Source organism: Hevea brasiliensis, chromosome 9 (genome assembly GCF_030052815.1).
Source record: "Hevea brasiliensis isolate MT/VB/25A 57/8 chromosome 9, ASM3005281v1, whole genome shotgun sequence".
In the NCBI taxonomy this organism is placed as follows: Eukaryota; Viridiplantae; Streptophyta; class Magnoliopsida; order Malpighiales; family Euphorbiaceae; genus Hevea; species Hevea brasiliensis.
In genome coordinates, this window is record NC_079501.1 from 34,346,516 (window position 1) to 34,363,483 (window position 16,968).

Consider the following 16,968-nt stretch of genomic DNA (forward strand, 5'->3'; position numbering starts at 1 on the left):
CCATGTCTAGAAATCTTCAGCCCTTGCAAAGGAGAATTTCTTATCATATGAGATAGCCCTTCCGCACATATAAGAAAAAGGTAAGGTGAGGGTGGGTCTCCTCATCTTAGACCTTTGGAAGGTAGGATGAATCCTGTCCTGTGTCCATTTACTTAAATAGAGTATGATACAGAAGAAACACAAGCCATGATCCATTTCACCCAAGCCTCATGGAAATCAAAATAAATAAGCATATGCTTTAGATATCCCCACTCAACACATTCATAGGCCTTGCTTATACCAAGCTTCAAGGCCATTCCATAGTCCTGTCCCTTCGTTCTCATTTTAAGAGAGTGCATGACCTCATGGTTAATAAGGATGTTGTCAGTAATGAGCCTATTCATTGTGAAGGCACTTTGCTCCTGTCCAATAATCTGATCCATCAAAGGCTGTAGTCGAGCAGTCAAAATCTTGGAAATGATTTTATAGCATACATTCCAGAGCCCTATAAGACGTAAATCCTGCATCAACTTTGGTTGCTTCACTTTAGGGATTAAGGTTAACAGTGTGTGGTTCCATCCTCTCGACATATTCCCAGTTTCAAAGAATTGTTGGACCAATTTACAATATCAGTTTCCAGTATGTGCCAATATTGCTGAAAAAATAAGCCTGTGAACCCATCTTCTCCGAGAGCTCTAGATGGATTAATGGCAAAGACTGCTTTACGAATCTCTCCTCTAGAAGGGGGACGAATAAGATGCTCATTCATTTCCTCAGATACTCGCGGTGGAAGCCTTGAGTAACTATAGAGAAGTTAGTTGGCCTGGATAAAGTATAGAGTTTTTGAAAATAATTTATAGCAACACGTTGAATATCCAAAAGAGAGGTTCTCCAGATTCCCCTATCATCCTCTAATCCAACTATAAAATTCCGTTTGCGCCTTTGAATTACCTTGGCATGAAAAAATGTCGTGTTCTCACCCAACTTTAGCCAATCTAAGCGTGCCTTTTGAGCCCAAAAGCATTCTTCCCTTTCGATCTCTTCAGCCAATTGACTCTCCAAATCCCTAATTCGATTACCATCCCAGTTATTAGCAGAACAGCTTACTTCTTCAAATTGGGCTTGCAAAAGATTGATATGTCTTCTAGCATTTTGAGAATTGTTTCTACTCCAAGTAACTAAAGCATGGCGACAATTCTTTAAATTGAGAAGGATTCGAGACATGCCAGATTGGAGAGGAGCAGCATTCCAAGTAGAAGAAATTAGATGCTGCATTTCTGAGTTTGATATCCAACGCCTATCAAAATAGAAATACCATTTAGCTTTTGTAGTCATCGGATCCAGAACCAACAGCAAAGGCCTATGACCTGAGCCTAAGTCATGCAAGTGGTGTACTGTAGCATTCGGGAAAGATAGCACCCATTGATTTGATGCTAAACAGCGATCAATTCTTTCTTGAATATTTTGATTGCCTGATCTCCTAGTATTCCAGGTCATAGCAGGGCCAACAAAATTCAAGTCTATCAACCTCAAATGATTTACAAAAGATCGAAACATGCTCATTTTAGAGTCCGAACAGTGATGACCCCCAGTTTTTTCATCTGAAGTTAGAAAAGCATTAAAGTCGCCTAGCAGAAGTTTAGAATCATTCAGACAGCACACATAATCACAAAGGAAATTTAATTGATCACGCATTACATCTTCTTCCGAATTAACATGAACAAGCAGTAAGTCCCACTGGACTTGAGTTTTGGCATAAAAAACGACAACATGGATCATGAAGTTTGCTAACTTAATGATAGTAATATTACAATCTATCTTCCATGCAAGACTTAAACCCCCTGCTAGACTAGTAGGGTCAACAAAAACTATATCAAAAAAACCACAGCGATTGAGATGTCTATGAACCAGCCTTTTCTTGTTCTTTGTCTCCATGAGAAAAACCATAGCAGGGGAATGGGATTGGCACATCCCTTTGAGGTTATGGATTGTTAGGGGTTCCCCACACCCTAACAATTCCAACTGATAATCTTCATTGGGGCTGGTGGAGCCATTTGAGGCTGGCTTCCCCCACCTTCCCATAGTTTTCATGAAGAGACCTCTTCTTGTTATTACTACCTTCCCCATCCTCTGGTCATGTCCTCTTTCCTCCAATAACAGTAGTGTTCGATCCCCCTTGGACAATATCGATATTCTGATTATCTGGCAGTTCCCAAATAATAATCCCTGGAGAAGTTGCTTTCTTATTTCTAGCTTGTTTCTTCCAGCAATGAATAGGTTGAACACAAACTTGACTTCCCCACTAAGGAGATGGTGGATTATTTGGTGGCTGTGGCGGGCTGTTTTGAGTATATGAATTATCAGTTATTGGGCTCATGTGGTTGGAAGAATGGAAAAGTTCATTTGTTATTAGAATTTGCTAATTAAGGGGGAATCCATTCCTGGACATTAACTGTCTTAAGAGGGATAAATATTATGTTTTTATTAAATAAAAAAATTATTACCTTCTAATTTATGGATATGAATTAAAAAAATGTAAAAAAAGAAAAAACTGCGGGAAGATTGCACGTGGCATTATATATGAGCAGCAAATAATTTCTACAGTTATAAAAGAACATATCGCGCTAATTTAGTTCCTGTATATAGCGAGAATTTGTCCTATTTCAATTTTTTTTTTTTTTTTAGAAGTAAGGGTATGTATGTACCCTTTGATAAAAAGTAAGGGTATGTCTCCTATTTTAAATATTATTATAATTAAAGATATTAAATTAATTTTAATATTATCTAATTAATATATTTTAAAAAATATTTTTAATAGCAGAATCACACAGATCATTTATAATTTTATTAAACTTAAATTTATTTTATTATACCCATTCAGATTTCTAGTTACACACTCTTAGTTTTCAATAGTTTTATTTATTTATTTATTTCTTTATTTCATAAAAATATTCGTTTTTTTTTTTAATCGTAATAACGTGAAAATCGGGAGGGTGCTAATATCAAAAGAAGGGCAAAAATCCCATCTCCTCATCGACAAACAAGGCAATTTAATTAAAGGGACGCAATATATAATTTCCTTTTACCATTTTCTCTTTGTTTTCCTCTAAAAAAAATCTCTTAATTTTCAAATAATTTCTTGCTATTTGCTCTCAGCTTGGCAGATGAAAAATTTTTTCTGCCATTTTCCCAGGTAATTTTTCTTTTACAGTTTTGTTTTTCTATAATTTGTTTGATTTCCACGAAAATTGGCAAAAAAATTCAAAATAAAAATCATTAATCATATATGTGAATTTTGATTAGTTTGTGATAATTGGATCAGAAATTTTACTTATTATTGCCTTTCATTGTTTGTGACTTTCATGTTGTTGAAGGTTCACATCAATTCATCCACAAATTGCAGTTTCAAGTCAACAATTATTGCCCAATAAATGAAGAAAAGGGTAAAATATGTCTTGGAAATGGTGGCCCTCTTTCTCATCTCTTCTTTTCTTTTCATGAATTTTTTTTAAAATTTTTTTTAATGAAGTTGACATCCCAATTCTCATGCACATTACCTATCTGGATATTAATCAAATCTATTATTATTATTATTATTATTATTATTATTATTATTATTATTATTATTATTGATGTGGGCCATGTTCCAAGAATCATGCAGAGATCATATGCCTGATTGCTGGAAGATAAGCAATGGATGATGGGGATTAACAGTTTTTTACTAGATTATATTATGATGTTAATTGTCAATGTGTGGATTGCTTCAATTAAGGACCTTTTTATCAGGAAGACTTTGTTATCTGGGAACTGTATTTCAGGGCTTGGAATTTAGTTAGTGAAAATGATTTGTTGGAAAATTAATTACGTAATTTTAAAAATAACATGTAGAACACAAAAAAAAAAAGAAGGAAAAATTAAGCAATTAACTGTGTTTCTGTTGAAGCTTTTGATAATTGATTCTTCTATTTATTGATTTTGAAACATAAAAATGTTAATGTCTTTTTGTCTTCAGGTTTCTCCAGTTAAGGTGCTTAATCAAGATGAAGTGCTTTGTTTCCTTAATTGCTTGTGAATGAAGAACTGATAGACAATGGAGTCCTCTGTTAGTTTTGCTAACGATGAAGACATTAATAAGGATAATAAAAGAGGTGCAATTCTCTCTCTTATGCAACTCTTTCAAGTGCTGGAATTTATAGTTCTTGTGATGGTATCAGGACAAAAGAATGCAACATTTTACCAATTGGCTTTAGCTAAGTGATATTGGTGCTGTGAGTTCTCGAGTTTGAGTTTCAATTATAAAAGAAAATGCATCCTTTTAAGGCCTGTTCTTGAACTTTTAGCCTGTGGATTTGCATTGCTCAAATATTGCAATTGAGAATTTTTTTTTCCCTCCCTGTTATTGTTTTCAGAAATTGATAATAAAGTGGCAAGAATCTTGAAACTTATCAAGAGCAGTGGCCAAGACAAGAAAGGTAAGAGCTCAGAAGACTCAAGCAAAAGATCAGAACTTATTGGACTTATTCAAGATTTCTACACAGAGTACCAGTCACTCTATGCGCAATATGAACATGTTCGAGGAGAGATTGGCAAAAGAAATCGTGGCAGGAAAGAAAAGGAAAATTCTTCCTCTGCACCCAGCTCTGACTCAGAGGAGTATTACTCCTCTGAGGACATTGAAAATGGTGCTTTGAGTAGACATAACAAGGCATCAGACATGGCTAACAAAGAAGTTGAAACTGCAAATTTTGATGAAGCTGGGCTGAAGCCTATTTTGATCTCTACAGCATTAGATAAGGAATCTTTAACTTCAAAATATATGGCAGCTTTTGGTAAATCACCAAGGACAAGAAAGCGAGAGCATTCGAACCTTGTGAAGGCGCTTGAGCTTCATGGGAATCAAGCATCAGCTCAGATAAACGGGTTAGAAGGGCAGTTATATGTTCTGAGGACAGAGCTGGAATCCTTGCGCAGCTTGAAAATTGGTCTTGAAAAGAAGATTGAAGAAAAAGAAACGGAAGCTAGACAGCTTGGGGAGACAAATGTTCAACTGCGTTCACGGGTTTCAGAGCTTGAATTGATATCAGAGGATAAAGGAAATGAAATTTCTGCAATGACAGTGAGAATGAAGGAGAATGAGAACAATTTGACGTCCAGGATTGAAGTTCTATTGACACAAGTTAACAATCTGCAACAGGAGATGGAATCATTACGTGCTGAAAAAGCTGAACTGGTAGAAAGTAAGAGAAATGGAGAATCGGCTCAAGTAAAGGGCTTAAAGGATCAAGCCAACATCTTGCAGCAGAAATTGGAATCCCTTAGCAAGGAGAAAACTGAACTGCTACTTCAACTGGACATAAAAACAAAAGAAATTACAGAAAACCAGACTTGGATAGAAACGCTGAAAAAGGAACTAGCAAGAAAGGTTGTACTTGAACAGGGCTTGCTAAAAGAGAAAGAAGGTTTTGTTGTGCAGATGGAGGATCTGAAATTGGAAGTGAACTCCCCACATGACCAGAATAACAAACTGGAAGAGTTGATAAGAAGTAGGAATCGAGAAACAGACGAGTTGAGGGAGGAAAAGGGCAGGCTGCAAGCTAGAATTTCAGAATTGGAGGGGAGCTTGGTGAATAAAGGACAAGAGCTTTCTATAGTCAAGAAGAAATTTGAAAGCAAAAAGAATGAAGCTTCTACTCAGATTATGTCCCTAAAAGCAAAGGTTAACAACCTACAACAAGAGCTGGATTCATTGCTTTGTGAGAAGAGCAAGTTAGAGGCTCACAATGATAGGCTAAAGCAAGACTCTGCACATAGCCAAATGCAGGTTGAAAATGAAATTCTGAATTTAACAATCAAGATTGAAGACCAACAGAAAACCCTCAAGGAAAAGGAAAGTAGCATAAAGAAGTTCACTGAAGAGCAAAAACTAACCAAACATCTTTCGCTGGATTCCCAGAAACAACGACCAGAATCCCCCAAGTATCGATCAATGGATTCCACCAAGTTAAGTCATCAAGTTATAGAGAGGAAGATAGATGAACTGGCAGAAAAGTTCCACATGAAAATGGAAAATCATATTCGTCTCTTGTTTCAGAGAATCCGAGTTGCAGAACAAATACATGCTGAAACCAAAGATGCATACAAGAAGATGTTAGAGAAGCTTGAGCAAGAAAATACAGAACTCAATGGAAAGAAAGCCATATATGAAGCTGAGCTCATGAAGATGAGGGAAATATTATTGTCACCAGAAAGCAATCTATTGAAAGGATTGGATTTAATGATCAGGAAAATAGACGAGGAAAATGGTAACTTCTTGAACCGCATTTCCAGAATCTCAAAGGAGCTTCAGCGTGCAAAGGATTGGATCACAGGAAAAAATGAAGAGATAAAGAAACTGAAATATAACGTGGAAAGTTTAACATCTCAACTAGATGAGAAGGAAGAGGAAGAATTCTTGCTAAAAGAGAAGGTGGAGAAGTTGGATACAGAGATAAGCAGCGAAGGATTGGAAGAGTGCAAGCCAAATGTTGCAAGCCAACTTGAGAGAACGGTGGAAGATTTAGAGCGGCAGCTGAAAGAGAGGGATGATATTTTTTCTAATCTTGGTGAGGAGAAGAGGGAGGCCATTAGGCAGTTATGTGTTTTGATTGATTATCATCGCCAACGCTATGATCATCTCAAAGAATCAGTATCAAAGATGCCCATTAAGTTCAAGAAACCAGCTTAACTAGGAGTCATTTTTAGTGTAACATATACAAGCAATTTCAGGTTGATTTCCCACTTATGTACAGGACATTAGTTGCAATTTTTCCATTTTAAATTATGTAATCATCACCTAATAACTCTTTATCATTTTGGGATATAACTTTTTAAGGTATACTTTTTTGATTTGTTGTTAATTGAAGTTCAAAATAAGGATTTCATTTGACTTTAGAAAATTCCTTTTAGAATTGATCTTGGGAAATATATTTAGGCTCATTATTTTTTGAAAAATATTTTATTGAAAAAAATTTTCACATTTTCTAACATTTTGAACATTCAATGAGTGAGTAAATTGAAAAAATATTTATCTGATTAAGAGAAAAGTATATCATTTTTAAGATAAATAATTTTCATTTTAGAAAATGAGTCCTTTTTTAAGCATCAGACAATTTTATTAAAATATAAATATTATATATACCATTAATTAAATATTACAATCGAGTAAAGAAAAATATTTTTATAAGAAATATTCTTTTAAAAAAATAATTTTAATAGAAAATATTTTCATATATAAATTACTTTTGCAAAATAAACAAAAATTAATGTTTATATATAATTATTTATAAAATAATCGTAAAATACACATGCACTTGTTTCAAATATTAACTTGTATAAAAATTTTTAAAATTGTATTTATTTTAATTAATAATAATAATTATAATAGACATAAATTTTCTGCAGTTTTGATTAAATTTTATAAAATTATTACCGTTAGTTAATAAAATTTCAAGAAAAAATTTTTATTTTATGTAATTTTTCCCAAATTTTTAATGATATTATAGATTTTTTATTTAAAAATTTCATTTTGTTATTGGATTCTAATAGAATATTCTGGCAAAGATTTCATGCAGGCTACAAAGAACCGCAGCAAATAAAAACCCCGTAAAATCCAGACAAAACGAAAAACGAGCGCGGGAGGCGGGAGCACAAACTTGTGGTGGGCCCAACAAATATCCAATTATTTAGCCCACAAAAAAAAATCTCGCGATTTCTCTCGCACGAAATAACAAATAATATCGCGATTTCATTTCGGTGCTCTAAGTCCAAACAAAACCGCTTTCCGTTTAATTCCTTTTTAATTAAACACAATCAAATCTCTCTCTCTCTCTCTCTCTTTCATTAGAGACACTGCTTCTCTTTTTCTAGCATCTGAGTTCTCTCTCTTTGAGCTTTTCTCTGTAGGCTTTCCTTTGGCTTTTCAGCTCTGAATTAGTGGTAATCCATGTGATTATGAATCTGATTAGCTTTTCACCTTTCAATCTTTAGAGTTTGTTCTTTTTTCAATTTTCTGTTCAGATTTCATCTTCTTGAACGCTGAACTTTTCTTCAAATATGATTTCCTGTGAAGTTAATTAAATCAAGTTGTTATGTTCATGGAAATTGAATAATCCACTATGCATGCATGCGCGTTCCAGTCTTCTAGTTTTCTTCGCTCATTTCTCTATCTTTTCGCTGATGCTTTTTTTTTTTTTAATTCAAAACATAGGTCTAATTCATGAACTCATGATCATTTGATTATTTGTTTCTCCTTTCTCTCTCTCTCTCTCTCTCTCTCTCTCTGTGTGTTTGCCTTGTGATTAATCATAACTTTTCTGTGATTCTGCAGAATTGTTCAATACTGGGATACTGCAGAACCTTAGCGAAGCTTTCTGAAGAAGACTAGACAAGGAAAACCATCAAAAAAAGAGAAATTTCCAGGTAAATAAAATATTTTTTGTACTTCGCTAACTTTCAAGAGTTAAAAAAAAAAAAAAAAAAAAAAACACGAACGAAAAATAGTTATTGAAGGTTTTAAAACGGATTTTCTCGTCTTTTAAATCTCCATTTTAGCAGTGGTTAAATTATCCGGTGTTTGATAGTTGCTGTGGGAGGCGGTAGTATGCGCTGAAACCAATCTCCACCGTTCGTGTACTTCACGCTCGGTGCTGCCTCGTGGCCTCCTATGATTCGCATTTCTGCTTATGGTGTTTCTATTTTGTAAAATTTTTTATTTGACGAAAATAGGAATAACCAAAAAAACAGCTCACTTTTCTTCTATATAAGCTGTCTTTTTCTGGTTAAAAAAAATCTCAAGGGACGATACGGTTGTGCCAGATCAACAATAACGTGCTCTGGTTAAAGTTATGACTTGCCAGGCAATTTAGTAATTTGGGTGGAATTTGTTTGTTTAAATTATGTTTTGTCATCCTTCAATCTTCATCACTTAGCTTGAAAAATTAACGAGGATATCAAAGCTCATAAATCAATTTTTTTATTTTAAATTTGAATAATAATTTAATTCTCAAGTTTTACTTTACAAACAAATTAAACATTCTATTATATTTGTTTGTGAAATAAATATTATACCCTTATTTTTTTATGTTATTATATTGTAAAAAAGTATTTAAATATTTTAATATGAATCACTTATTTAAATTTTTTGAGTTAATTACAAGAAGTTTAAGAATGAAATTTCACCGCTTTTGTTTGATATCTAAACAAAAAAAATTGAGAAAAATTAAAAAAAAAAATTTTTCATTTCTATTTTCTTCATTTCCTTTAATATAATCCAAATAAAGGTTAGGTTCAACAGCCCCACCTAGGAAGAAGGAGAGACGAGCATTATCTTTGATAGGTTCAAAATTTAACTGATTTTGTTTGTCCATTGGTCGGACCCTCCAATGGAACAACAATGTCCTATGCCTAGAATAGATTGTAGCCATAGCCACTTTCAGTTGGTTATGGTAGTAGTTGAATCTTTATTTAAGTTTCATTAGTCGTAGATATGCGGTTGGATGCCTAGTTGTTAGAAGGTTAGCCATAACTTTCTCGATGATGGATATTGGAAAAGGAATCTCACCTATTTAATAACATTACTGTGTAAACATTATTTCAGCATTATAGTATATTTTTGCATGAACTGGCCTCCATTTTGCCTGAATTTTATCCATCAGGTCTCTCCTTGGAGCTTTGCAATTTTTTGTAACTGTTTATGCTTGTGTCACATTTGCTAAATTCTGAATAAGCTGCTTTCCACTGAATTATGGAGTTCTGGGATATGAAATTGAGTTCATCATGGTTTGCAGATTTTAAAAATTTTAGGTGCAAGATGGAGAAAACCTTGACTTAATGTTCTTGTCAAGGAAGATTGATTCAAAATTCAAAGAGAAGATGACAAGGAGGCATTGGAGAGAGTCTATAAAATCCCTCTTTGGTAATCACATTGATCCAGAGCACGATGAAAGGCTAAAAGGAACTAAATCAGGTGAGTTCCTCTATCAGTGACTTCAAGTAATTTTTTTTGAGCTTATGAAAGTGGCCTTACTTTTATTTCTAAATTCTGTGAAAATGGCATTGTTAAGAGTGGGAAAATGAAAAGTTAATGAACAATGATTAGCTTAAGCTACTCTCCAAGCTTTTATTTGTCTGTCATGCTTTTTTATCTTAACCTAGTTCGTTCTTTCGTTGGCTACCATTCAAATATAGACATCTTATTATGTTGAAAAATGTAAATACATCTCCTGCTTTCTGCAGAAATTGAGAACCAAGTGAAGAAGATCTTGAAGCTACTCAAACAGGAAGACCTTGAAGAAAAAGATGGACTTTCAGTAGAAAACTCCAAAAAAGAACCTCTGGTTGAGCTAATTGAGGATTTCCACAACCAGTACCAATTGCTTTATGAACGATATAATCATCTGACAGGAGAGATAAGAAAGAAATTTCATACGAAACAAGGAACAGATACCTCTTCTTCATCAAGCTCAGACTCAGAATCTGATTATTCTTCCAAGGACAAAGGAAATAAAAATGGAAAACTCAAAAGTGACTATCAGAAGATAGCAGATGTCACAAAGCAAGAACTTGAAACGACAAATCTAGAAGTTGCAGAACTGAAGAGTAAGTTGACAGCTACCAGTGAAGAAAAGCATGCTTTAAATTTGGAGCATCAGGCAGCTTTAAGCAAAATACAAGAAGCAGAGGAGATCATTAAAAAGTTGAAGTTTGAAATAGAACGATTAGATGTGGAGAAAGGAAAACTTTTGGTTGAGAATGGAGAGTTAAAGCAAAACCTTGATGCTTCTGGCAATGTAGAAGCAGAACTGAACGAGAGATTGCAGGAGATGAGCAAAGAGAAGGACAACTTGATTGTGGAGAAAGAGATTCACATGAAGGAGAAATTGAGTGAGAAGGACAGAGAGTTGTCATCCCTTGCTTCTGTGCACAAGGCACATAGGAATGTATTGTCAGCTCAGATAAAGGAATTAGAGGCTCGAGTGACTGGCCTGGAACTGGAGCTTGAGTCATTTAGAGCCCATAATAGAGATATGGGGGTACAGATTGAGAGCAAAGTGTCTGAAATAAAAGGACTGGGAGAAGAAAATTTACTACTAAAAGCCCAAAATTCAGAACTTGAAATAATGTCGAAAGAGAGAGGAGATGAACTGTTGGCTCTTAGAAAGAAACTTGATGATGATGAGAAGGAATCATTGTCTAAAGTAGAAAGCCTGACAGCACAAGTCAACACTCTTCTAGCAGACTTGGAATGTTTAAACACCCAGAAAGCAGAATTGGAAGAACAGATGGTAAGTAAAGGCGATGAAGCATCAAGTCAAGTCAAGGGTCTGATGGATCAGGTTAACGAGTTACAACAGCAAATGGAGTCCTTACACAATGAGAAAGCTGAACTGGAAGTGAAACTGGAGACGAAAACTCAGAAAATTTCAGAGTTCCTGGTTCTGATAGAAAATCTGAAAGAGGAGATAGCACACTATGCTGAAGATTATCAGAGGATTCTTGGAGAGAGAGAAAGTTTGACAGGGCAAATGAAAAATCTGGAATTGGAGGTGGAGAATTTACGAAACCAGAAAACTGATCTTGAAGAGCAAGCAAGAACTGAAATCAAAGAGAGTGGACGGTTAGGAGAGGAAATGGTGGGGTTACAGAATAAAATTTTTGATTTTGAAAGAATGTTAACGGAGAGAAGGCTAGATTACTCTGCCCTCCAGGAGAGACATGAAAAAGGAGAGAATGAAGCTTCTGCTCAGATAACGGCCTTAACAACACAATCTAACAATCTGCAACTGGAATTAGATTGCTTACAGGATGAGAAAAACCAATTGCAGTTGCAGCTTCAGAAAGAGATACAAAAATTTTCAGAAAGCCTGATAGAAATGGAAAATCAAAAGTCTGAGTTCATGAGCAAAATTGCAGATCAGCAAAAGGTGCTGGCAGAGCAGGAGGAGGCATACAGGAAGCTGAGTGAGGAGTATAAGCAGGTGGAAGGTTGGTTCCAGGAGAGCAAGGAAAACATCAAAGCAGTTGAAAGGAAAGTAGAAGAAATGGCAGAACAATTTCAGAAGAATGCCAGTTCCCAAGATCAGAAAGTAGCTGAACTGGAAGAAACAGTTGAGGACCTGACAAAAGATCTTGAAGTAAAAGGAGATGAACTCAATACCATGGTTGTGAATGTCCGCAATATTGAAGTTAAGCTCCGGTTGTCAAACCAGAAGCTCCATGTCACAGAACAATTACTAACTGAGAAGGAAGAGAGCTTTAGGAAAGCAGAAGCAGGTTTCCAGCATGAGCTGAGAGTGCTGGAGAAAAGGATTGCTATGCAGTTGGGGATGATAGCTGCTACCAATGAAGCTTGTCAGAGTATGGTCACAGATACCTCAGAGAAAGTGAACAGTACTTTGACAGTACTAGAAGCTTTGACCCTTAAATATGAAGAGGACTGCAACAGCTATGCACAACGCATTTTGGAAATGTCAAATGAGATTCAGATTGCAAAGAATAGGGTAATTGACACGAAGAATGAGAAGGAAAAACTTGGAAAAGAAGTAGGTGATCTAGTAGTACAACTGCAAGTTACAAAAGAACAGGAATCGGCATTGAGAGAGAAGGTTGAACGACTAGAGGTTGAGAAAGAGAAATTAACTAAAGCTGTGAGCCAATTGGAGAAAAAGGTGGCAGTGTTGGAGACAATGATGAAAGAGAAGGACCAAGGTATATCAGACCTGGGCGAGGAAAAGAGGGAGGCTATAAGGCAGCTGTGCCTCTGGATTGATTATCACAGGAGTCGCTGTGATTATCTCAGAGAAATTCTGTCCAAGATGCCTGTGAGAGGCCACAGGGCAGCGTAGAAGTCAATACTATTTGTCACAGGAGTCGATACTTCTTGTGGCAATATAATGTTTCGTTGCTTCATTTTTCAAAAAGGAATTGTCAGTGTCAGCCTCCTTCGGTGATGGTTGAATATTATTGGTTAACAAGCATCGTAAGCCTTGCTTACATTTGATTGATCAATACCCGGCTGTATAGAATTCACGGTCACGCTTTGGTTTGTGCTTGAAAAGCTAGAATACATCTTCACATCTGAACTTTACAAAAAAATCTTATGATATTCTAAACCATTAAAATGTTCCATTACACACTTAAACTCTTTAAAAATAAACCTTACTTGCTCGAACAAACCTGGATCAAGATGATGTTTTTTTATCAAGAAACTGATGAAATATGGCAAAAAGCGAATCAAACCGCCATCAGCAACTAAGTTGATTTTGTCTCCACACAACAATAATCCATTGTTTAAATTTATTTGCTGTCCGGTGAAAGTCTACGCAAATCGACATGTTTAGATTTTATAAATAAATTTAATTTATTATATTTATATTTTTTTTCTTAATTTTCTATCTCAGCATTAGTGTAGGATGCCATTAGGGTTTTTTTAAGTAAAGTTCCTGCTTGAAAATATAGCTCTGAATTGAGAATCATAGACCCAAGAGTGGATATCAAACTAGCAGGCTAAAGTGACTGAAGTAAACTTGAAACTAGGCTCTTCAAAAGCCATTTTGGTTTGGTTTGATTTGGTTTGGTTTGCTAACACTTTCATACCCTTTAATTTTTTTGTACACTGCCAATGTGAGACTTGTTCCCACAAATGATATTCCAACATCTTGGATAGTGCTTCAGCATTGCTATACCATTGTTAAAATCAAATGGTTCCTTGTAAAGTTACAGCAGCTATCTCTCGACATTGAGAGAGTTTAGAGAGGAAAGAGAGTTTGGGATGAGAGAAGAAATCAGAATATGGGATGAGGAGAAAGAGAAAAGAGAGAAAAAGAGTTAGAGAGAAGGAGAGCATTCTTTATTGATTTTCTTCAATGAATCTTTAACACTAGTATTTCTCCTTTTATAAGCAGTCATCAGTAACTGCTTCTATAACAGAATAACAGTTCTGTTATTTTCCCTCCAAAACTACAATCAGTTATTTCCCTCCAATTTCAACTAACAGTCTTCTATTACAATTAATTTCCAGCACCTCTAACATTTCTTCTCCTCCCCCCCCCCCCCCCCCCATGAGAATCTTCTTGTCCCCAAGAAGATTGAAATTCAGGAAATTGGCTGAGCATAAAAGCCTGATCTTCCCATGTAGCATCTTCCTTAGGCAAATGAGACCACTGAATGAGACCTTGTAAAACCTGTTGGCCCTGCCTTGTGATAACTCTATTACGCAAAACCTTCGCAGGAACTATGGTGACTGAGTTATTCACAAAAGGAGGAAGCTGTTGTGCTACCACCACATTGTTCCCAACTTTCTTCTTCAATGCGGAAACATGGAAAACATGATGAATATTCGTAGTAGTAGGCAATTGAAGCTTGCAGGCCACTGCACCCACCTTGGCTACAATCTGGTAGGGACCATAAAATCTGGCTGACAGCTTTAAATTCTTCTTTATAGCCAAGGAGGTTTATTTATAAGGTTGTAACTTCAGATACACCCAATCTCCCACTTCAAATGTTCTTTCAGACCTCTGTTTATCAACATATTGTTTCATTCTTTGCTGAGATTTCAGCAAATTCTCTCTAAGCAAGTGAATCATCTGCCGCCTCTTTTGGACAAACTCAGAAACAGTCCCTACAGAGGTTTCTTTCAGTGGTAGAAAGGTTAATGGGGCAGGCTGATACCCATATAAGGCCTCAAAAGGGGACATCTTGAGGGCACTGTGATGATTTGTATTATACCACCACTCTGCCATAGGCAACCACTTACTCCAAGAGTGGGGAGTTTGAAAGTAGAAACATCTAAGATAATTCTCTAGGCACTGATTGAGCCTCTTTGACTGCCCATCTGATTGAGGATGATAGGCAGTGCTATAGGCTAGCTTAGTCCCCAAAACATGGAAAAGTTCCTTCCAAAAAAGGCTAGTAAAGATTTTATCTCTGTCAAAAATAATGGACACAAACAATCCATGAAGCCTGAACACAGAATCCAAGAAAAGTTTGGCAACACAAGAGGCAGTAAAAGGATGTTGAAGTGGAATAAAATGGCCATACTTGGTGAATCTGCAAACTACCACCAATATAGTATCTTTACCCTTAGACTTGGGTAATTGTTCTACAAAGTCCATAGTAACATTTTGCCAGGCTTGAGTAGGAACTGGTAATGGCTGTAAAAGCCCTAGTGAAGCGCAAGTTTCTGCCTTACACCTTGTACATACATCACAACTTCTGACCCATTCCATAACTGCTTGAGACATTTTAGGCCAATAAAAGTGCTTACTAAGCCTCACAAGGGTAGCATTAATGCCAGAATGGCCTCCCAAATGAGAATTATGATAGAGAGATAATAATTGTTCCCTCAAGTGCCCATTACTGCCCACATATAGCTTGTTTTTATGAAACAACAAACCATTCTTGATGGTGTAGCCAGGATGAGATGTCTCATCAATGGCTAAATGAGACAATAAGTCAGTAACATGCTGATCTCCTTCATAACTAATCAGTAATTGGCTCATCCATATTGGCTGTAAAGAGGAATGCAGCAAAAAAGATTGACCTTCATCAGTAACAGGTCTCCTGGATAAAGCATCTGCTACTTCGTTTTCCACACCCTTCCTATATAAAATTCTGTACTGTAATCCCAGCACCTTAGAGACACCTTTTAATTGCAAATTAGTATGCAATCTTTGCTCAAGAAGGTGTTTTATACTATCATGATCAGTTTTAATAAAGAATGGCCCTTGCTCCAAGTAATGTCTCCATTTGGTAACAGCAAAAGTGATGGCAAGAAGCTCCCTTTCATACACTGATAAGGCCTGAGTTTTAGGCCCAAAAGCCTTTGAAATGTATGCTATGGGATGTCCTTCTTGCTGCAAAATAGCCCCCATGCCTGTCCCACTAGCATCTGTTTCAATGGTGAAAGGCTTAGAAAAATTTGGAATGGCTAAAACTGGAGCTTGAGACATTGTTTCCCTTAAGTGCTCAAAGGCTGACCGAACCTTATCATCCCATTGAAATGCCTCTTTCTTCAACAGGTCTGTCAATAGCTTACTGATGAGGCCATAATGATAAATGAACTTCCTATAGTACCTTGTCAATCCCAAAAAACTCCTTAATTCTTTGACATTCTTAGGTGTTGGCCAAGACACCATGGCCTGAATCTTGGCAAGATCAGTGGCCACCCCTTTGCTAGAAATAATGTAGCCTAAGTAATCAATCTCAGGCTTGCTAAAAGAACACTTGGAAAGCTTAGCATATAATTGTTACTACTGTAACACCTTAAAAACTTGTTCCAAATGCTGCCAATACTCCTCCCAGGTGGCACTATATATAAGAATGTCATAAAAAAAAAACCAACACAAACTTCCTTAAAAATGGTTGGAAGATATGATTCATTATTGCCTGAAATGTTGATGGGGCATTTGTTAAGCCAAAAGGCATAACAGTGAATTCATAATGCCCTTGATGAGTTCTAAAGGTTGTTTTGTGTGTATCAGGGGGATCCATCCTGATTTGATGATAGCCAGCTTTTAAATCTATCTTGGAGAAATATTTTGCACCATATAGCTCATCCAAGAGGTCATTTATAATGGGAATGGAAAATTTATCTTTCACTGTTATTTCATTGAGCCTTCTATAATCAATACAAAATCTCCATGTACCATCCTTCTTTTTGACCAGCAAAACAGGGGAAGCATAAGGGCTGGTACTTGGCTGAATTACTCCCTTTTTCAGCATTTCATCCACTAGCTTTTCTATCTCAGCTTCTTGGAAGTGTGGATACTTGTAAGGCCTGATATTAACAGGCTGTGCTTGAGGAATCAAAAGGATGGAATGATTGTGGCTTCTAAAGGGTGGTAATCCCTTAGAATCTCCAAAAATGCTCCCATACTTGCTCAATAATAACTCCAGATCTATCGAATAAGCACTGAGACTGTTAGAAAATGGCTCATTGATTTCCTCCTTGCC

General features: G+C 36.0%; 2 protein-coding genes across 4 annotated transcripts; both read left to right on the forward strand.

The window, feature by feature from the left end:
• Window positions 1–3,029: 3,029 nt before the first annotated feature.
• On the forward strand, window positions 3,030–6,848 carry LOC110671558 (COP1-interactive protein 1). 2 transcript variants are annotated; one of them, XM_021834047.2, is made up of 3 exons: window positions 3,030–3,172; window positions 3,992–4,127; window positions 4,389–6,848. In XM_021834047.2, the coding sequence occupies exons 2-3, from the start codon at window positions 4,070–4,072 to the stop codon at window positions 6,701–6,703; spliced, it is 2,373 nt and encodes a 790-aa protein (XP_021689739.2). In that variant the 5' UTR covers window positions 3,030–3,172; window positions 3,992–4,069; the 3' UTR covers window positions 6,704–6,848. The 2 variants fall into 2 exon arrangements, with proteins under 2 accessions (XP_021689739.2, XP_058009699.1); XM_058153716.1 differs by lacking the exon at window positions 3,030–3,172 and adding an exon at window positions 3,356–3,422.
• Window positions 6,849–7,815: 967 nt separating this feature from the next.
• LOC110671556 (COP1-interactive protein 1) lies at window positions 7,816–13,072 on the forward strand. 2 transcript variants are annotated; one of them, XM_021834045.2, is made up of 4 exons: window positions 7,816–7,953; window positions 8,345–8,436; window positions 9,804–9,982; window positions 10,252–13,072. In XM_021834045.2, the coding sequence occupies exons 3-4, from the start codon at window positions 9,847–9,849 to the stop codon at window positions 12,858–12,860; spliced, it is 2,745 nt and encodes a 914-aa protein (XP_021689737.2). In that variant the 5' UTR covers window positions 7,816–7,953; window positions 8,345–8,436; window positions 9,804–9,846; the 3' UTR covers window positions 12,861–13,072. The 2 variants fall into 2 exon arrangements, with proteins under 2 accessions (XP_021689737.2, XP_058009698.1); XM_058153715.1 differs by having other exon boundaries at window positions 9,820–9,982.
• Window positions 13,073–16,968: the final 3,896 nt, after the last annotated feature.

What these genes read in the sequence shown, in the direction of transcription:
- LOC110671558 (XM_021834047.2), top strand. Translation starts at nt 4,070, where the DNA reads ATGGAGTCCTCTGTTAGTTTTGCTAACGATGAAGACATTAATAAGGAT. An exon ending in TAATAAGGATAATAAAAGAG is followed by an intron (nt 4,128 to 4,388) that starts GTGCAATTCTCT and finishes TATTGTTTTCAG; the next exon opens with AAATTGATAATAAAGTGGCA.
- LOC110671556 (XM_021834045.2), top strand. Translation starts at nt 9,847, where the DNA reads ATGTTCTTGTCAAGGAAGATTGATTCAAAATTCAAAGAGAAGATGACA. An exon ending in GCTAAAAGGAACTAAATCAG is followed by an intron (nt 9,983 to 10,251) that starts GTGAGTTCCTCT and finishes TGCTTTCTGCAG; the next exon opens with AAATTGAGAACCAAGTGAAG.